The sequence below is a fragment of the Lipotes vexillifer genome, unplaced genomic scaffold (genome assembly GCF_000442215.2).
Source record: "Lipotes vexillifer unplaced genomic scaffold, Lipotes_vexillifer_v1.1 scaffold213, whole genome shotgun sequence".
NCBI lineage: Eukaryota > Metazoa > Chordata > Mammalia > Artiodactyla > Lipotidae > Lipotes > Lipotes vexillifer.
In genome coordinates, this window is record NW_006780610.1 from 5,469,557 (window position 1) to 5,491,823 (window position 22,267).

The 22,267-nt window shown below is 43.2% G+C and overlaps 1 protein-coding gene across 1 annotated transcript in view; it reads right to left on the reverse strand.

Moving 5' to 3' along the window:
• The window catches only part of LOC103079850 (argonaute RISC component 1), a 30,051-nt gene extending 29,257 nt beyond the window's left edge, over positions 1-794 (reverse strand). Inside the window, exon 1 of the mRNA XM_007453829.1 lies at positions 581-794. Coding sequence (XP_007453891.1) covers positions 581-605 — 25 coding nt within the window. The 5' untranslated portion in view covers positions 606-794. The remainder of the gene's footprint in view (positions 1-580) is intronic.
• Between the last annotated feature and the right edge of the window lie 21,473 nt (positions 795-22,267).

Sequence of the window (22,267 nt, forward strand, 5' to 3'; positions counted from 1 at the left end):
GCGGCTGCGCCCGGCCCCCCCCGCCCTCCCCCCAAGCCGGGGGGGGGGGGTAGGATCCCGGGGCTGGATCCCCACCCACTGCCCCCTGACCCTCGCCCCCGCGTCAGGCCCGGCTGGGGCGGAGCTCACAGCCCAGCTCTGGCGCCTTCACCCAAAAGACATCAGCCCAGCCCAGCCCGGCTGAGCCCCCGCCCCCGGCATGCGGCAGCTCTGGGCCCATCTGTGTCGACCCCCTCCTCTCCTGGACACCTGGGGCCCGCCCCCTGCCACCTGCCGGGCCTCTCCCTAGGCCTCCCGGGATCTCCGAGTGTCCTTACGTGCGTTCAGGCCCTTCTCCCAGAGCACTTCCCACCTCCAGGAGTGCATACAGCCTCCTTTGATAAATGGCCCCCGTCTCAGAGCTCCCTTCACAAGGTTTCCCCCGGAACTGCACACAGCCCCCTTCAAACTGGGCCCCCCATCTCATAAGAGCCCCTTTCCTCACTCAGGAAACCTTTCCTCACTCGGAAATCCTGCTCTTCACGCGGGAGTCCCCTAGTCCTTGGAGCATGCACCGTGCCCCTCTGCCGGGGGCCCTTACCTGCTCCCGAGGGTCCCGCTTCCATCCCATATACCCGTGCGGAGGTCAGGCGGCCCGGAGACTGTGGAGTCCAGCGTGAAGGGCCTAGGTACCCCGCACTTTAGCTGCTTGGGCTCCCGGGCCGGGCTCGGCTACCCCCCCAAGCCCGGCCGCTCGCGCCGCCGCCCCCGCAGCCTCCGTTGCAGCCGCCGCCGCGGAGCCTGCAGCAGCTCCCCCAGCTAGCGCCCGGCCAGCTGCCAGTGCGCAGGCGCGACCGCCAGGCCCAGGGGGCGGACGGGAACGAGTCAAACGGGGCGCTCCGACAGCAACAAAGGCCAATGGAGAGGGGCGGGGGCACCGGGGACCGGAGGCAGCGGCCCCTGGCGGTCACCCGTCGCCATGCAGCCCGGCGAGAGGGCTCCGGTAGAGGCGCCGCGGAACCACGCAGTGTCTTAAGTGGGGCGGGGCGGGAAGACAACCCCCCGCAGCAGCCTCCGGCCTTGTCTTTTCCCCAAACCTGTTCCTCCAAGCCTACACACAGCCTCCCCCCTTCACACAGGGCCACGCGCACATTTCCACTTCATTCCCAGGTCACCCTCACACACTCCGAGAGCCCCGTCACCCAGGGGCCCTGCCTCCCACCTCTCCTCCCAATCACCCTCATCCTTCAAGCCTCGGCTGCAAAGCGATTGCCTCCGCGAAGCCTTTCTCCGTCCCTAGGCACTGAACTCACTGACGCCACCCTCTCTTCCAGGCCGACTACCGGGCGCTGAGACCACAGATATGAAAGAGACTGCCTACCCTGGAAGATGTCGCAGTCTCAACTTGAGTGCAGCTCCTGAGCTCTACCTGCGGGACCTGGGAAACACCTGTCTCCACTTTGTCATCTACAGCTCATGCCTCAACCCAGTCAATCCGCTTCTGCCCTCACCATGTCACTTAAAACACTTTTTGTGTCGAAATTCAAAGGATTATTTTCAACTCTTATTTCTCTGCAGCATCTGACACTTTGCCTCTCCTTCCTTTTAGAGGCTTCTACTTGGCTTCAGCATTTTCTGAGGTCTCCTATTGCCTAAACCCTTTTCAGCCTTCTTCAAAGGCCCCCCTCTTGCTTTTGATTCATTAAATAACAGTGTTCACCATGGTTTCAAACCTAGCTCTCTTCTCATTCCATTCTCCACTTTTCCCTTAAAGGTCTCATCCATTCTTATGGCTCAACTATCCTTCCAAATCTGTATTTCCAACCATGTCTCAGACTCATATTTCCAAGTGTCTGCTGGACAGCTCCACCTGGATCTACCAGCACTTCAAATTTCAAGAGTCCAAAACCAAACTCTATCTTTCCCCCACAAACATGCTTGTCCTATACCTCCTGTCTCTGTGAAGGGCACCTTCATCCCAGAAATGACAGTTTCTCTCTCTCCCTTGCTTCTTCCCCTATACACCTGTTCACAAAGACCTGACATGTTTATCTCCTGAACTGCTCTCGCATGATCTCCCTGACATTCTTCTGATGGCTCCTCGTGCTGGTGCAGACCTTTACCATACCTTGCCAAAAGTATCACAATCACCTCCTTGCTGCTCTCACGGTTTCGGGGAACATTTCTCCTATTTGGTCTGCATCAATTGATAGGTGGTAAGAGACCCCAGCTCAAACATCACTTTTCCATATATTCATTCATATGTATGCATCCATCTGTATTTTTTGATGCCTACTTTACACTAGATGCTGTGCAGAAGGCTAGGAACTTAAGAGAGAGACCATATCCAGTTGCTACCCATTGGGAAGATTAATTTCTGACACTTTTCTTAGTATGCTTTGCTTTTCTCTAGCAGAGGTTCTCAAATAGCAGGCATCAGAATCACCTGGAGGGCTTGTTAAAACACTGAATGTTAAGCGCCGCCTCCAGAATTTGTGATTCAGTAGGTCTTGGGTGGGACCTACAGAGAATATATGTTTCTGGTAAGTTTCCAGATGGGGCTGCTGCTGCTGATCTGGGGACCACACTTTAAGAACTACTGCTCTACAAGATAAAGAACAAAGACTCTAGAGCCACACTGTTTTGGTTCCAATCCTGGTGCTACCATTTACTAGCTGTGACAATTACTTAACTTCTGTGTGTCCCAATTTCCTCCTCCTCTATTTTAGGGGGTGAAAATAGTATCTACCTCATTGGACTGTTATTAATATATATAAAGACCTTAGAACAGTACCTAGAAGAATGCAGGTGAAGTATTGGCTACTACCATAATTACTGTCTGTCTCTTGTACTACATTCTAAATTCTTTAAGAGCAGGGACCATATCAGATGCACTTCTGTCCCCCTTTAGCGGTTCGCACAAGCTGTGCCCAGAATGATCAGTAAATGTGGGTTGATCTGTATCAAACAGATGGCATCAAAAGATCTCAGAAATAGCAAGATCTTTGCCTTGGTGTAACTAAGCTAGAAGCTCAGCATTCCTTAAGAAGAGTTTGAATCCCCTGTTCTAAATATGAAGCCTCACACTTAACTTTGTGGAAAGGCACTGGTCACTATTCTGATCCACCTCCAAAGTGGCTAGTGGAGTCAAGCCTGGCCCTGGCCTTGCAGGGTCTCTCTGCAGAGTGTCTTCATCATCAAGGATTTCACTCTCGGCTAGGCAAAGTGGTAGAGTATAAAGGAATTCCAGATAGTATCTTGTTTTCTTATTCAGACTTCTTTCAGTAACTCCTGATGTACCTTCCCAGAAAGCTTATTGGCTCCTTCTGTTTCCAGTTCAATCCTTCCACCTCAATCCATAGCTAAGTCACACCCAAGGGCCTCTGCTACGTAGGCCAGACCTCAGATCTTTCCACTTACACACCTTCCCTAAACCCAGAGTTTCCTGGCCCCAAAACAATAAGAATGGCCTAAGAAAAAAACTGTATCTCCATCTATATTTTCCTTTTTCTAAATATTAAAAAAACAGCCTGGGAACAATGAAATCAAGGTAGTATAGTAGACATAAAACAAATTGTATACCCTATTATCAGGAAATAAATCACTAACACCTCCTGCATGCACCATCTCTTTTTATCTATAATAAAATGTATTTCTTGTATAATATCTCAGGAAATAATTTTAAAAATCAGAAATCATGAACAATGGAATTAATAAATGTTACCTTGTACTTTGAAAAGACTTATGCAATTGGTAGACTTTTAAAAATTATGCTATCATTGACATACATAAACTGCACATAAAGTATACAATTTAATCAATTCTAACATATGTATCGATCTGTGAAACCATCATCACAATCAAGACAGTGAACATATTTATCTCCACAATTTTAAAACTCATCACAGAGATTTAACAAATACAAGGGATTTTTTTACATAACTATAGACCAATGAATCTGATACCTGATCAAAAGTTTAAACTACAATTTTTTTCCTTCAAAAAATTCTAAACAGAATAAAAAGCAAGAATTGAGCAACAATTAAGGAGGACACTGAGAAAATTATCAAAAATTACCAAACAACATCTGGCCCAGAAGGTTTACTGTGTAATATTTCCAACCATTCCTTAAAGAGATAATTCTGTTCCATGTTATATAAATGGTTCTAGAACATGAGAAAAAGGGGAATTTTCCTAATTTGTTCACAATAGCAGATAAAGATCCACATCTCTTATATGATGATATTACAAAAAGAGATCTCAGGAATATGGATGCAAAAATCACAAGTCAAATACTAGCCTACAGAATTCTGTAAGAGAATAATTAAAATTATGATAATAATATTAACACTTAACATTATTAAGTATTTACTTAATATTAAGTGTCAGGCACTGTTCCAACACTTTACATAAGTTAACTTACATAATCCTCACAAAAATCCTGGTGCATCATAGAACATATAGGTGAGCTTGGGCTAAGAAGCAATAGGTAAATAAACAGCACAGGCAGGTACTATCATTAAAAATAAAGACACAGAGGGACTTCCCTGGTGGTCCAGCACTTAGGACTCCATGCTCCCAATGCAGGGGGCCCAGGTTCGATCCCTGGTCAGGGAACTAGATCCTGCATGCAGCAACTAAAAAAGATCCCACACACCGCAACAAAGATCCCACGTGCTGCAACTAAGACCCAGCGCAGCCAAATTAACTAATTAATTTTTTTAAAAATGAAGGGCTTCCCCGGTGGCGCAGTGGCTGAGAATCCGCCGCCAATGCAGGGGACACGGGTTCGATCCCTGGTCCGGGAAGATCCCACATGCCGCGGAGTAACTAAGCTCGTGTGCCACAACTACTAAGCCTGTGCTCTAGAGCCCGTGAGCCACAACTACTGAGCCCTGCATGCCGCAACTACTGAAGCCCGCGTGCCTAGAGCCCGTGCTCCACAATGAGAGAAGCCACTGCAATGACCGCGCACCGCAACAAAGAGTAGTCCCCGCTCGCCGCAACTAGAGAAAGCCCTCGCGCAGCAACGAAGACCCAACAAAGCCAAAAATGAATAAAATAAACTTTTTTAAAAATTAAAAAAATTTTTTAAAAATGAAGACACGGAGAGGCTAAGTAACTTGCTCAAGATCACACAGCTTGCAACTAGCAGAGGCAGAACATGAACCCATGCTGGATGGTTCCAAGGTCAACATTCTTCACAACACTCTATGACATTATTATTAAAAGAGCAGCATATCACAAGCATAAGGGTAATTCAGGGACGGTTCAAAAATAAATATATACCATATATGTAGATTAACAAAAAATAAACAGGATAATTGTAATAGATAAAAATATTTGATAAATTTTAAGACCCATTCTTAATAAAAATAATTAAAATCAATCATCCTTAACAAGATAATAGAATATCTATCTTTAGCTAGTGGAGAAGCAGAGATGCTTTCCTGTTTTTAAGGAATAAATGAGGTCACTCTTCACCACTAATACTATTTTAATACTGCTTTGGATATTTTAGCCAGAGCAGAGGGAGTCAGAGAAGGAGAGAGAGAGAGAAATAATTAAAATTAAGTATATAAGAAGAAATCTTTATTGCAGTTGTTGCAATTATATAATAGGAATATACAGTCTTGGTAATTTTAAAATCAGTAAGACTAAGTGGAAAGATTCAAGAAAATAAGCAAAAATCTATAGCATTCACTGCTGGTATAAGTAATAACTAATTAGAAACTATAAGGGTAAAATATCTCATTTAAAATACTTAGAAATAAATTTAATGAGATGCTTGTGTTCTATAAGAAAATCTGTAAGAATCAATAAGACATAGAAAAAAGTAAGTTAAGTAGAGTTAAAAGTGAAAACTCTTAAAGAGAGTTTTCTTAAATAGAAAAAGTGAGTTAAGTAGAGAGAGATGCCAAGTTCCTGGATGGAAAAACCAAATAATGTAATGATATCTGTTGGACCCTTGTTTTCCAGCCCCAAGTTCTGAGGACTAGCATCAGGTATTTCCATCATTCCCTGTGTACTGAGCTTTAGAAATACAAAGAGATGGGGCTTCCCTGGTGGCGCAGTGGTTGAGAGTCTGCCTGCTGATGCAGGGGACACGGGTTCGTGCCCCGGTCCAGGAAGATACCACATGCCATGGAGCGGCTGGGCCTGTGAGCCATGGCCGCTGAGCCTGCGCGTCCGGAGCCTGTGCTCCGCAACAGGAGAGGTCACAACAGTGAGAGGCCTGCGTATCGCCACAAAAAAAAAAAAGAAATACAAAGAGATAAGGATGTATTAGAGCCAGTTCCTACCCCTAAGAAGAGACAAACATACAGTTGAGTGCTATCCAATATAAATACCATGTGAGATACATTTGTAATTTTAGATTTCTAACAGCCACATTATAAAAAGTAAAAAAGAAACAGGTGAAATTAATTTTAATATTTTATTTAACCTCCAAATATTATCATTTCAACATGTCATCAATATAAAAAATATTAATATTTTACATTTTTTATATAAGTTTTTGAAATCTGGTGTGTATTTTACACTCATAGCACATGTTAATTCAGACTAGCCACAAATTTAAATGCTTAATACATGTGGCAAATGGCTACTGCACTGAACCACACAGATGGTCATTTCAATGCAATTTTGAGTATGACAAAGGCAAGCATGGGTGCCATGGGAACTAAGAGGAGATATGTCTAACTCAGTCTGGGATAATCAGGGTAGGTTTCCTAGAAGAGACACCTACTTAAACAGGCCTGGAGGGATGAGCAGGAATTAGCCAGGCAAAGGAAGGATGGGAGAAAGGCACTCTAAGCAGCATTAATGGAGAGCATGAAAGTAAGAAAGAGCACTTATACCAGGAACTATCAGTAGTGCTATCCTAGCATAAAGAAGGAAGCAAGAAACACTGAGAAGAGGCTAGAGAAGTACACCATTCCCAAATCTGCCCATTCTCTCCCCAGCCTAAGCCAGGGGAGGGGCAGCAGGGGGAGGAATGGAAGGAGCTGTCCCTGGTTCTGACATCCAAGGCAGATTCACAGTGTAGTTCCACCCAAGCTGGAACTGACCCAGATCAAGTCTATTTCTTTGGGCTTTCTGCAGCACACATGGAAGCCCCAAAACCTTACACCTGGGCTGGCAGAACAGGAGAGTCCTTTGGATAGGCTGGCCCTGAGTGGGTTAGAGAATCTTATGAACATCCAAGTCTAGGAACAGAACTCTGGGATATTGAAGTTGAGGGTCAGGTATGTCCAGGAAAGGCATCCTCTTTAAAATAAAAGTAGATGTAGATATACTATACCAAATGAACCCCAAAGATGTTAGTCAACCTGTGGCGTCCTATCTTGATCCCTTAGTGAACGTAAATAACAACTCTACTTTCGACCCAGAATCTATCTGGGTGGATGTTACCAAGCTGCTGATCAGTGGAAAGGATAGGGGCAGAATTAACTCCTATTCACCTCCATTAATACACAAGGGGGCTCAATGGAAAAGTATTTTTAATAAATATGGCCTCAGTATATCAATGGGCCAAGGAAAAAGACTGTGTGCATAAGTAGGACTATATAATTATCATTCATTCTTAAGAAAGTCAATATAGAATAATAATCCTATATCTATTAATTTAAAATTTTTTATTATGTAATCAGTGATCAAGATATTGTGATGGAACTGATACACTGGCATTTTATACAAGTACGATCCTTTGGAAAGCAATTTGGCAATATTTATCAACAGCCATGAAACAACCATGTTTCTGCTCTTTGACTTATAATATTCCACCCAGTTACATACTGAAACACTTGGAATCAGACAAACCTGGGTCAAATCTCAGCTCTACCACATGTAAACGTGTGATCTCAAGCAAAGCATAGTTCCACTATTAATTGTAATTTCCTCATTTGTAAAAATCTCATAGAGGACTTCCCTGGTGGCGCAGTGGTTAAGAATCCGCCTGCCAATGCAGGGGACATGGGTTCGATCCCTGGTCCGGGAAGATTCCACATGCCATGGAGCAACTAAGCCCGTGTGCCACAACTACTGAGCCTGTGTTCTAGAGCCCACGAGCCACAACAACTGAGCCCACACGCCACAACTACTGAAGCCCACGTGCCTAGAGTCCATGCTCCGCAACAAGAGAAGCCACCGCAATGAGAAGCCCGTGCACCACAACGAAGAATAGCCCCTGCTCGCCACAACAAGAGAAAGCCCATGCGCAGCAACGAAGACCCAATGCAGCCAAAAATAAATAAACAAATATTTATTTAAAAAAAGAAAGAAATAAAGAAAAGCAAGGAAAAGATAAACCCAAATTTCAAGATGGCAGTTACATCTGAGAGGGAAAAGAATGGGACTGGGTTTTGAAGGAACACAACTCAAAAGGTAAAGGTTAAAAAAAAAACACACAAAGATAAAAGTAATATTCTCTTTATCTTTTCTTTTCTTTTTCTTTATTATTATTATTTTTTTTGGTAAACTGAATGGTAGGAGGTTGGGTTATAGGTGTCTGTTACAGCATTCTTCTTTATATGTATGTATGTTATAAATATTCTCTTGTAACAATCTATGTGATATTAGGCAACTTATTTAGTCTTACTGTGCCTCAGTTTTCTCCTCTGTAAGTCAGGAAAAACAATAACACCCACACCTATAAGGCTGTTGGGAGAATTTAACTGTTTAATATTGATACATATTAAAGTGCCTCAATTTAATGTGTAAACGTTCACTTACTGCCTGTTTTCAGGGTGGTACTCTGTACCTCAATGATACTTACTGTCCCCCAGACTAAGACTGCTTTATCCTCTCTAAAGAATAAACCTTCAATCTTCTATCAGGTTGCATGTAGCAGAGATGGGCAGTCATCTGACGATTGTGAAGCCAGAGAGGATCTAACAGATTTTTACCATTCTTTCAACCTATCTTCCTATTTTCAGCCCCACTTCACCCCCATGTCCAGAGATTCCTGGTGCCTCCTATTCCAAACCTGTGTGTGTGTGTATGTGTGTGAAAGAAAGCTTGAGAGAGAGAAAAGGATGGTGGTCCACAGGGAAAATTATCAATAGTTTGCCTTTTGGTTTTCTCCCACATCACTTTAGGATTTAGCTTTCTGGGATATGCAAAGTCAGTGACCATAGGTCCATAGGCTTTCTAACTTCCAAAATTTTGTAACTGTTTTCTCCTTTTTTCAATGTATTATTTATTTACTTATTATTTTATCCATTTATTTTTGTTTTGTGGGGTTAGTAGAAGAAAAAGGTAAATATGGGTGTGTAATCCACCATCTTTAATCGGAAGCAAGGTCTCATTCTTAAATATGAGGCAGTGTAAGCAAAGGAAACCATTAACAGTTCATACAGCTCAATATCAAAAAAACAAACAACCCAATCAAAAAATGGGCAGAAGACCTAAACAGACATTTATCCAAAGAAGACATAAAGATGGCCAACAGGGGCTTCCCTGGTGGCACAGTGGTTAAGAATCCACCTGCCAATGCAGGGGACACGGGTTCGAGCCATGGTCCGGAAAGATCCCACATGCTGCAGAGCAACTAAGCCTGTGTGCCACAACTACTGAGCCTGCGCTCTAGAGCCCGCGAGCCACAACTACTGAACCCACGTGCCACAACTACTGAAGCCCGCATGCCTAGAGCCCGTGCTCTGCAACAAGAGAAGCCACCACAATGAGAAGCCTGCACACCTCAATGAAGAGTGGCCCCTGCTTGCCACAACAAGAGAAAGCCCGCATGCAGCAACAAAGACCCAACACAGCCAAAAATAAATAAAATAAATAAATTAAAAAAAAATGCCAACAGGCACATGAAAAGATACTCATCATCGCTAATTATTAGAGAAATGCAAATCAAAACTACAATGAGGTATCAGCTCACACCAGTCAGAATGGCCATCATCAAAAAGTCTACAAATAATAAACGCTGGAGAGGGTGTGGAGAAAAGGGAACCCTCCTACACTGTTGGTGCAGTCACTATGGAAAACAGTAAGGAGCTTCCTTAAAAAACTAAAAATAGAGCTACCATATGATCCAGCAATCCTGCTCCTGTGCATATATACCAAAAAAACTCTAATTTGAAAAGATACATGCACCCCAATGTTCACAGCAGCACTATTTACAATAGCCAAGACATGGAAGCAATCTAAGTGTCCATCGACAGATGAATGGATAAAGATGATGTGGCATATATATATATATATATATATATATATATATAAAATGGAATATTACTCAGCCCTAAAAATGAATGAACTAATGCCATTTACAGCAACATGGGTGGACCTAGAGATTATCATACTAAGTGAAGTCAGACAGAGAAAGACAAATATCATATATCACTTATATGTGGAATCTAAAAAAAGATACAAATGAACTTATTTATAAAACAGAAACAGACTCACAGACATAGAAAACAAACTTATGGTTACCAAAAGGGAAGGGGGATAGGGATAAATTAGGAGCTTGGGATTAACAGATACACACTACTATACATAAAATAGATAAACAACAAGGTTCTACTATATAGCACAGGGAACTCTATTCAGTATCCTGAAATAACCTATAATAGTAAAGAATCTGAAAAAGAATATACATATATATGTGTATGCATATGTATGTGTGTGTACATATATATATATATATATATATATATATATATAAAATTGAATCACTTTGCTGTATACCAGAAACTAACACAACATTGTATATCAACTGTACATCAATCAATCAATAAATAAGAGGCAGTGCAGAATAGTGGTTAAGAACACATGTCCTAGGGGACTTCCGTGGTGGCACAGTGGTTAAGAATCTATCTGCCTGCCAGATTTCCCTGGTGGCGCGGTGGTTAAGAATCGCCTGCCAATGCAGGGGACACGGGTTCGAGCCCTGGTCCAGGAAGATCCCACATGCTGCGGGCCAACTAAGCCTGTGCGCCACAACTACTGAGCCTGTGCTCTAGAGACTGTGTGCCACAACTACTGAAGCCCACATCCCTAGAGCCCATGCTCTGCGACAAGAGAAGCCACCACAGCGAGAAGCCCACGCACGGCAATGAAGAGTAGTCCCTGCTCACTGCAACTAGAGAAAGCCCGTGTGCAGCAATGAAGACCCAACACAGCCCAAAATAAATTAATTAAAAAAAAATTTTTAACAGTATCTGCCTGCCAATGCAGGGGACACAGTTTCGAGCCCTGGTCAGGGAAGATCCCACATGTCGTGAGCAACTAAGCCTATGCACCACAACTACTAAGCCTGCGCTCTAGAGCCTGTGAGCCACGACCACTGAAGCCTGCATGCCCTCGAGCCCATGCTCCGTAACGAGAGAAGCCATTGCAATGAGAAGCCCACATACCTCAACAAAGAGTAGCCCCCATTCACCACAACTAGAGAAAGCCGGCATGCAGCAATGAAGACCCAATGCAGCCAAAAACAAAAATAAATTAAAAAAATTATTTAGGGCTTCCCTGGTGGCGCAGTGGTTGGGAGTCTGCCTGCCAATGCAGGGGACGCGGGTTCGAGCCCTGGTCTGGGAAGATCCCACATGCCGCGGAGCAACTGGGCCCGTGAGCCACAACTACTGAGCCTGTGCGTCTGGAGCCTGTGCTCCGCAAGAACAGAGGCCGCGATAGTGAGAGGCCCGCGCACCGCAATGAAGAGTGGCCCCCGCTTGCCGCAACTAGAGAAAGCCCTCGCACAGAAACGAAGACCCAACACAGCCAAAAATTAATTAATTAATTAATTATTTTAAAAAAAAGAATCCTTCCTTTAAAAAAAAAAAATTATTTAAAAAAAAAAAGAACACGTCCCAGACTGCCTTGGTTAGTTAATATCTTGGCTCCACCACTTTCCAACTGTGTGACCTTTGTTAAATTACTCAAGCTCTCATTTCCTTCATTTCAGCATTTATAAATTGAAGGTACTAGCACCTACTTCATTAGTTATTATGATGATTAAATAAGTTAATATTTGTAAGAGCTTAAACTTGCCCACCATGCTGTAAGTGCTCAATAAATGTTAGCTAATATTATTTGAGGAAAGTCCCCAACATGAAAGTCAGAGAACAAAACAAACTGTAAACACAACTCAAAGGAAATATAGACCACGCAAATGGAACACAAGAAAACCTCCCCCCAAACTGCATTTTACATTCTCAGAAAAATAAGATACTGCACTCATTAAACAGGAGGAGACTACAACAGGACCAATTTAGAGTAAAATATTAAGATAACTAACATTTTAAATTCATACACTAAAGATAAAGTTGAGAAAATTACCCCATAAAGTAGAACAAAAAGCAGAGATGGAAAATAGAAGAGAGAATGAAATAAAATTAGAGGTGCCACTCATTAGGTCCCACAGCTGAACAACAGAAGATCCAATTCAGGAGAGAGGAGGGAAACAACGGAAGAGAAGAAATTCTCAAAGATCTAATACAAAAAAACTTTCTCAGACCTAAAAGGCTTATCTTCCTGTAGGGGGCAATTCTGTGCTCAACCCACTGAGAGGGAAAAAAAGGAGAAAAAAAAACTCACACAAGAGCAGATCACAGTAAAATTTCAAAATTTCAGAGAAAGAAAGAGACCTTAGAGCACTTAGCACACTTTCTTGTTTATTATTTTGTCTGTTTTACGTGAGGGCAGGGACTATGCCCACCCTCCTCACTGAAATATCCAGAGCCAAATGCAGTGCCCAGAGAAGAGTAGGTACATAATATTCGTTGAATCAATCTTGCATAATATTTAAAAATACACCAATCTCTCCACTCACCCTCAGAAACCCCTCATTACTGATGGCAGGCATTTCAGGACTGGGAAAGTCACTCATTGATTAGACTGCTAAATCCCAAAAGGAACACCCAATATTTTTTTTAGATTGTCACTATGCTTGGAAGGAAAGACCTCAGGGTTTGGAGTCCAAAAGTGCTAAAGCTGAACGCGGCTCTTACTTACAAGCTTGTGTGACCTGGGATTACTCAACCCGTTCAACAAAAACTTACTGACCACCAGCCATGGGGCCGGGTCGCATGTGGGGAAGGGGTACTTTGGTGATAAGTACAAAACAGTCCTATGCCTCCAAGAGTTCGTGGTTGAATAGGGAGACCAACGAAGAGAAAGAAAAAAATTACCACAGCCTCCCGACGTGTCGTTCCCCACCCTCTCGAGCCCATTTTCCACAGAGCTTCAAAATATCGTTTCAAAATGAACACCGGCTGAAATCACTTGCCTGCTTAGAGTGCTTCCATGGCGCTTCTGTGCCCTCAGGATATAAAGTCACCGAGTTCTGGAAGGCCTCAGGCAGCCCTGCTGCGCACCTCTCACGTGGCTCCTTCTCATCATGGCGGCCTCTCAGGTCTATCGGCGTCTGCAACTAGTCAGGTCGCCCAGCCGGGATCTGATTGGTGAGCGTGGAGGAAGGACTGAGCATGCGCAACCTAGCCCCTCCTCCCACCCCTCATTTCAGAGCCTCAGGGTTGCAGAAAGCTGGCCTTTTTGCGACCGCTCACTCCCGATTCTGCAGAGGTTTAATTGACATTCAATAAACTGCAAGTGGGCAATCTGATGAGTTTTGATGTAAGTATACACGTTACCCCATCACTACAATCAAGACAATGAACAGGGCTTCCCTGGTGGCGCAGTGGTTGAGAGTCCGCCTGCCGATGCAGGGAACACAGTTTTGTGCCCCCGTCCGGGAGGATCCCGCATGCCATGGAGCGGCTGGGCCCATGAGCCATGGCCGTTGAGCCTGCGCGTCCGGAGCTTGTGCTCCGCAACGGGAGAGGCCGCAACAGTGAGAGGCCCGCATACCGCAAAAAAAAAAAAAAAGACAATGAACATATCCATCACCCTCAAAAGTTTCCTCCTGCCCCTCGGTAATCCTACTTCTTGTCTCTCCTTGCCTTCCCCTCCTGCAACCACTGATCTGCTTTCTGTCATCAAAGATTAGTTTTCATTTTCTCGTATTTTATATAACTGGAATAATTTTTTTTTGGCTGCTTCTTTCTCTCACCATAATTATTTTGAGATTCACTCATGTAGTTGTGTGTATCAAGAGTTCATTGCCGGCTTCCCTGGTGAGGCAGTGGTTAGGAATCCGCCTGCCAATGCAGGGGACACGGGTTCGAACCCTGGTCCGGGAGGATCCCACATGCCGCGGAGCAACTGAGCCCGTGAGCCACAACTGCTGAGCCTGCACGCCACAACTACTGAAGCCTGCAAGCCTAGAGCCCGCGCTCCGCAGCAGGAGAGGCCACGGCAGTGAGAAGCCTGCGCACCGCAACAAAGAGTAGTTCCTGCTCACCGCAACTGGAGAGGGCCCGTGCACAGCAACGAGGACCCAATGCAGCCAAAAATAAATAAATAGATAGATAAAGAAATGAAATTTTAAAAAAGAAAGAGTTCATTGCTTTTCAATGCTGAATAGTATTCCATTATGTGGATATATGACCACTTGTTTATTCATTCTCATGTTGGTGGGCATTTGTGTTGTTTTCAGTTTGAGACCATTACAAATAAAAGTGCTATAAAAGGGCTTCCCTGGTGGCGCAATGGTTGAGAGTCTGCCTGCCGATGCAGGGGACACAGGTTCGTGCCCCAGTCCGGGAAGATCCCACACGCCACGGAGGGGCTTGGCCTGTGAGCCATGGCCCCTGAGCCTGCGCATCCGGAGCCTGTGCTCCGCAACGGGAGAGGCCACAACAGTGAGAGGCCCGTGTACCGCAAACAAACAAACAAACAAAACTGCTATAAACATTTGTCTACAAGTCTTTGGGACAGTTGCTTGGGTAAACACCTAGGAGTCAAATGACTGGGATTTAGGGTAGGTGCATAACTTTAAAAGAACTTAAAGAACTTTTTAAAAAGTAGCCAACCTGCTTTCCAAAGTGACTGCCTCACTTTACATTCTCATAAGTGTTATGAGAATTCCAGTTGCTCCACATCCTCCTGAACAGTTGGTACCCACAATCTTTTTAATTTTAGTCATTCCAGTGGGAGCATGGTGGTATCTCATTGTGGTTTCAATTTACACTTTCCTACTGACAAATTATGTTTATTTTCCATTTGCATATTTTCTTTTCTTTTTTTAAAAAATTTATTTATTTGGCTGCGCCAGGTCTTAGTTGCGGCATGGCATTTGGGATCTAGTTCCCTGACCAGGGATCGAACCCAGGGCCGCTGAATTGGGAGCGCTGAGTCTTAACCACTGGACCACCAGGGAGATCCTCATTTGTATATTTTCTTAGGTGAAGTGTCTGTTCAAATCTGTCAATCATTTTTAATTGGGTTATTTGTCTTCTTAAGTTGTAGGAATTCTTCATATATTCTAGATAAAGTCCTTTATCAGATATACATTTTTCAAATATTTTCTTTTAAGTTATGGCTTGCCTGTTCATTTTCATAGCAGTGTCTTATGAAGAGCAAGATTTTCAATTTTCATGAAATCCAATTTATTGATTGTTTTTTCTTTTGTAGTTGATGCTTTTTGTGTTATGTTTTAAAACTCTGGGTCACTGAGATTTTCTTCCATGTTTTCTTCTAGAAGTTTTACAGTTTTAGCTTTTACATTTAGTTCTATCATCCTTTTTGAGCTACTTTTTATATATGGTGAAAGGTAAAGGTCAGGTTCATCGGTTCATCTTTTTTTTGCACAAGTCTATCCAGTTGTTGAAAAGATTCCTCCAGTTAACGTGCTCTGGAACTTGTGCTGAAAATCAATTAGCCATTTATGCACGGGTCTATTTCTGGACACTTTATTCTGTTCCATATATCTATCTTGATGCCAACTGTCTTGATTATTGTAGCTTTATAATAAGTCTTGAATCAGGTAGTGTATTCGTTACCTATTGCTGCATAACAAAGTACCACAAATTTGGAGGCTTAAAACAATATAAGTATATTATCTCACAGTTGCTGTGGGTTAAGGATCCAGGCATGTCTTAGATCATCTGCTTAGCATCTCACAGGCGATAGTCAAAGTGTGGGCTGGGCTGGGTTCTCATCTGGAGGCTTGACTAGGAAAAAAAATCCACTTTCCAGCTCCTGTGTTTGTCATTTGGTTCACTGCAACTGTATAACCAAGAGCTTCTGTTTTTGTTGACTGGTGGCTAGAGGCCAACCTCAGGTCCTAGAGGCCGCTCACATCACAACTCCTTGCCACATTGGCATCCCCAACACAGCCGAAAGGGAGAGATAGAGAGAGAGAGAGAGAGAGAGAGAGAGAGACACGGGGCGGGGGGGCGGGGGAGGACTTTCTAGTGAGTCTGCTAGCAAACAGAATCGTATATAAATTAAGGTAATCACAAAAATCACATCCCATCACGTTTGCCGTATTTTATTGGTTACAAGCAAGTCACAGGCCCTGTCCACACTCAAGAGAGGAGGGATTATACAAATGCCTTAACACCAGGATGTGGGGACCATAAGGCCATCTTAGACTACATCCTCCACAGATAAGTTCCAAATATGTTTTTCTTTTCAAAGTTGTTTTTGGCTATTCTAGGTCCTTTGAATTTCCAAATAAATTTTAGAATTAGCAATAAATTTCTACGAAAAAAGCTTGCTGAAGTTTTTATTGGAATTTATTTATAGATCAATTTGGGTACAAATAACACCATAACACTATCAAGTCTTCTGATCCATGATCCTATTGCATCTCTTCATTTATGTAGGTCTTTAATTTCTATCAGCAATGTTTTCTAGTTTTCAATGTATAGATCTTGCACATTTTTTTCAAACTGGTTCCTAAACACTTTTTATTTTTGATGCTATTTGTGTGTGTGTGTGTGTGTGTGTGCGGTACGCGGGCCTCTCACTGTTGTGGCCTCTCCCATTGCGGAGCACAGGCTCCGGACATGCAGGCTCAGCGGCCATGGCTCACGGGCCTAGCCACTCCATGTGGGATCCTCCCGGACCGGGGCAGGAACCCATGTGCCCCGCATCAGCAGGCGGACTCTCAACCACTGCGTCACCAGGGAAGCCCTTTGATGCTATTTAAATGGGATTTATTTATTTTTTCCATTTTATTCTAAATTCCTTAATCAGTAAATTTGAAAAAGTAGACTCTTCCCTTTGTGGAAAACCAAGGTTTTCCTGTGCTTACTATGACTAGGAAGGCAAGCATGTTAAGTAAAGGGGAATGTTACACCCCCATTTGCCCTCACTTCTAAGCAAGTCCTCTTATCTAAGTCTTATCAGCAATAAAACTGACATCTTGCTCTTCATCCAACTATCTGATGTCTATGGCTATGTTTCAGTTGGTTCTGAACTGTTGTAGGGAAGGGGGTATGATTTATTAATCCCCTAAAACCTCAACATCTCCTCCATCAGACTGGTGAAGTTACTTGCTTCCTGTGTTCATGACAACTTCCTGACATTCCCTCCCATGTGTCCTTGCTTGCACTTCCTGTGATGCATGTGGCAATACTTAGCTGCTCTCCTTTGTTGATATAGCCTTCTCCATCCTCCTCCTCCTCCTCCCTCTAAATATGCAAAAGTCTCAAAAGCATGAAGAAAAACCCATACTTATCTTTGTAGCCCCAATACTTAACACAATGTTAAGCAGGCAATAGTTATTCAATAAATGCTTGCCTAATGAATTATGACCACAAAATGACATGACTTCAGTCTTGAAAAAGGATAACTGTTCGTGATGTAATAGTTAATGAAATAACAGAACACAAAATCCTGTACGCATTAAGATTACAACTATATAAAAATGTATGTGCATTGAAAGGTGATATGTAAAATCAATTGCCATTGTGTTTGGTATCTTTTTAACAAGAATTTTCTTAACTTTTCACTATTACTGATGTCTGAATTGCCTCCGTCGACACACACACATGTGGGTTTGGGGTGGTGGTTAATGTCACATGGGACACCGAGACTCTGAGGGCAACCAAGTGAAGGAAGTTAGAGAAAGCAGGATTAAACATGAGAGAAAGCAAGTCCAAATGCCAACCAAGTCCAGGGGCCAGGAGCAGGGTCAAGGAAAGAGATCACAGAGACTGGAGTTCAGAATTAGAAGAGACAGGATCACTGGTGAGCAAAGCTTAGGGTGGAGGGGAGTTCAAGCATGACTTCCTTAAATATCTGTGGGATTCTATGGATTTCATTTGTTTCACTTATGATTTTTAAAATTTTTGCTATTTTAATATTCTCTTTTAACTTAAGTTGTTCCTATTGTTATAGTCTCCTCTTATTTAATGAATGCAGTATCTTCTTTTATCTTTCCGAGACTATAAAATACAATTTGGGGGACTTCTCGTGGCGCAGTGGTTAAGACTCTGAGCTCCCAATGCAGGGGGCCCAGATTCGATGCCTGGCCAGGGAACTAGATCCCACATGCATGCCGCAACTAAGAGTTCGCATGCCACAACTAAGGAGCCGGCGAGCCACAACTATGGAGCCCGCAAGCCACAACTAAGACCTGGAGCAACCAAATAAGTAAATAAATAAAATAAATATTAAGGGACTTCCCTGGTGGTGCAGTGGATAAGAATCTGCCTGCCAATGCAGGGGACATGGGGTCGAGCCCTGGTCTGGGAAGATCCCACATGCTGCGGAGCAACTAAGCCCGTGCACCACAACTACTGAGCCTGCGCTCCAGAGTCCATGTGCCACAACTACTGAGCCTGCATGCCGCAACTACTGAAGCCCACGTACCTAGAGCCCGTGCTCCACAACAAGAGAAGCCACCACAAGAAGAAGCCCGCACACCGCAACAAAGAGTAGCCCCCATTCGCTGCAACTAGAGAAAGCCTATGCACAGCAACGAAGACCCAATGCAGCCAAATAAATAAATAAATAAAATTTAAAATCTTTAAATAAATAAATATTTTTGAAAAGACCCAATGCAGCCAAATAAATTTTAAAAATTAAAAAAAAAGGGGCTTCCCTGGTGGCACAGTTGTTGAGAGTCTGCCTGCTAATGCAGGGGACACAGGTTCGTGCCCCAGTCCAGGAGGATCCCACGTGCCGTGGAGCGGCTAGGCCCGTGAGCCATGGCCACTGAGCCTGCGCGTCTGGAGCCTGTGCTCCACAATGGGAGAGGCCACAGCAATGAGAGGCCCACGAACTGCAAAAATAAATAAATAAATAAATAAATAAATAAATAAATAAATAAATAAAACAATTTGGGGGGAAGTTTTCTTCTGCTCCCTTTGCATGGTCTCTATTTTCTTTGAGTTATGTTTACTGTTTGTTTTGTTCTCTGACTTTTGTGTTGGGGAATTTCCTCAAATAATGATATTAGCTAACATTTATTGAGCATCTACTATATGCCAGATACTGTGTGCTGGTTTCACAAAGATGAATAAGACAAAGTTCTAAGCAGGAGAAATACAAAGATTCCTAGGCCTATTAAAATGTTGAAAATCAAAAACAAGAGAAGATACTAAGAGCAGCCTGTACTGGTCAGGGTTCCCCAGAGAAACAGAACGAATAGGATATAGACGTAGCTATAGTTAGATATACTGATATATATACTCATGGCTTCCAAATCCCTTTCTCCAATCCATATATACCACCCTCAAATCAAATCCATCCAAAATTGAACTCACCACATTCTTACTTCCCACAAATCACAAATCTGCTTCTTCTGTGTTCATTTTCTCAGTGGCACTATTACCTGCCCAGCTACCCAAGCCAGAAATCTGAGAGCCCTCCTAATGAGTCTACTTCCTTCCCTGCACTCTCTATATCCACTTTCCCCAAGTTCTGCTTCTTCTAAATTCTGAATATCTCGTGTTCATTCGTTCTCTCCAATTGCACTATCACTGCTCAAGTTCAAGCCTCATCATCTTTAGCTTGAGCTACCACAGTAAAGCTCTCAGAACTTCTGCTTCAAACTACCCACAACACTACTGACAGCCTAAGTAACACAAATCAGACTGTGCTATTGTACCTGTGGACAAACTCTAAACTCCTTAGAATGCCATGCAAGTCCTGTCCTGTCAGGAACTGGTGCTTGCCTCTGTGGTCCAGCCTTATCATTTCCACTTCCCTTATAATCCAAGAGTACTGAAATTACTTGTAATTCATTACAACAAGTTGTGATCTTTGTTTTCCTCTCCGTGCCTTTGCCCATGAAAAGAATCCTTAGAATGCCTTCTTCCACCTTGTTCATTTATAAAACTCTTATTTATTCTTTATAAGACATCTCAGTCATCATTTCTTCTAAGAAGCCTTCCTTGATCTCCCCAAGCTGGGTTAGCAGCCTCTCTAAGTGGTCCCATGGTTATGTGTATATATTTCTCATAATACTTAACCCTTAAAGCTACCTTGTTACATATGTGGCCCCCAAGTTTACAAGTGAACCTTTCAATGACCAGAACTTGTGTCTTTCACCTTTATATTTCTTAGCACATAATAGGAGCTCCAAAAATGTTTGTTAAACTAAAATAATTTCTTTCCTTCTCCAGTCAATTTGTAATATAGTTGCTAGTTTCCCCATCTGATTTTGTTCCTCTTCCCCTTGAAGATTTGCCAATAGCTTCTGGAGAATAAAGTCAACATAGAGGAAATCAGAGCCAAGAGATAGAGAAAAAGAGACGGAGGAGGAACATGACTTGTCTGTGACTTGCCTACTTGCTAGCCACTCCCTGACACAGGAGTCATTATGTGACACATCCCCCAGGGACTGATTCAAGGATGGACATGAACAGGACACAAATGGAGGGGGAAGAAGTGTGAGGAAGGCCATTTGGACTCACTTGAAACACACAAAATAATGGGGTTACTGTAAGAAAGAGGGATTCTATCACCCAAAGAAGTAATAAAGGAAAGAATTGGAGTAGATAAAAATTATAGCTAATCTACTGTAAGGGAACAGTGTGTCTAGAATCCCCTTGTTCCCCACTTATCCACCTGGCAAAGTCTGACTCATGCTTCATGATCTATCCCAAAATTCACGACTCTGTAGTCTTTCCTGACTCCCCATGACAAAAGTTGTTGTTTCCCTTTTTAAGTTCCTATAATTTCATGCTCAGTAGCAGGTATAATGAAGTTAGATAGGCCTGGCTTCAATTCTTCAAACTTTGACTCCTCATCTTTAAAACGGGGATACCACCATCAACGTCAAAGGACTGTGGCTGTGATTAAAGATGTCAGTATAAAGTGACTGCATATATTGGGCACTCAGATGTTAATCTTGCTCCCTCCTCCTCCCCACCTTATGCCGTATTAGAATGAATTCTTTGGAGAATTAAGTTGTTTTTTTTTTTGCGGTACGCGGACCTCTCAATGTTGTGGCCTCTCCCGTTGCGGAGCACAGGCTCCGGACGCGCAGGTTCAGCGGCCATGGCTCACGGGTCCAGCCACTCTGCGGCCACAGGCTCCGGACGCGCAGGTTCAGCGGCCATGGCTCACGGGACCAGCCGCTCTGCGGCATGTGGGATCCTCCCGGACCGGGGCACGAACCCACGTCCCCTGCATCGGCAGGTGGACTCTCAACCACTGCGCCACCAGGGAAGCCCCTGGAGAATTAAGTTTTTACTCTTCTGTATTCCCAGCACCTAGGCAGAGCTTGGCATATATTGGGTTCATGATAAAATGTTTGATAATAGACAAATATGGACAGGGGGATACTGTACTGATGGAAAAAACAATTACCTGTAGTAAAGTTGGCTGTATGTAGGACTTGCTCCTCTCGTAAACTATAAATTCCCTGAGTATAAGGGCCACATTGTGCAAATCTCTGCATTATCCTTGCCATGAATTAACAAAAGGGCTTTGCTGGTAAGAATTAAAAGACTTGAGATTGGATAGCCCCCGAAAGGGTGAATTTGGGCAGCTCTTCCTCTGAAGAAGTCAGTCTTATAAAGTACGCAGCTATACTGCCCTCTGAAGAGTACGGATTTTTCTCAGAACATCACTGAAATAGATGTCCCGATTAAGAGCTAAACGCAGAAGTCTGCTGAAGCTTTAAGTTTTCACATGTGAAATGTTGCAAGAAGCTCTTCTAAATTTCCCAAATAACGATTTCTAAAAATAGGGAGGCCCAGGAGTTAAAAACACAAAGTTTTCTCATTGTTCTTCTTTCTCAAATTTCTTATACTGAGGAAACTGTTTTTAAAACGTAAGCATGGGGAATTCCCCGGCGGCCCATTGGTTAGGACTCTGTGCTTTCACTGTCGAAGGTGTGGGTTCAATTCCTGGTTGAGAAACAAATATCCCACAAGCTGTGCGGTGTGGCCAAAAAAAAAAAAAAAGTAACCATGTGTATTGCTATTACAGTATACGCTATATTTATTAGACAATTGACAAGAAAAACAATGTTTGGCAC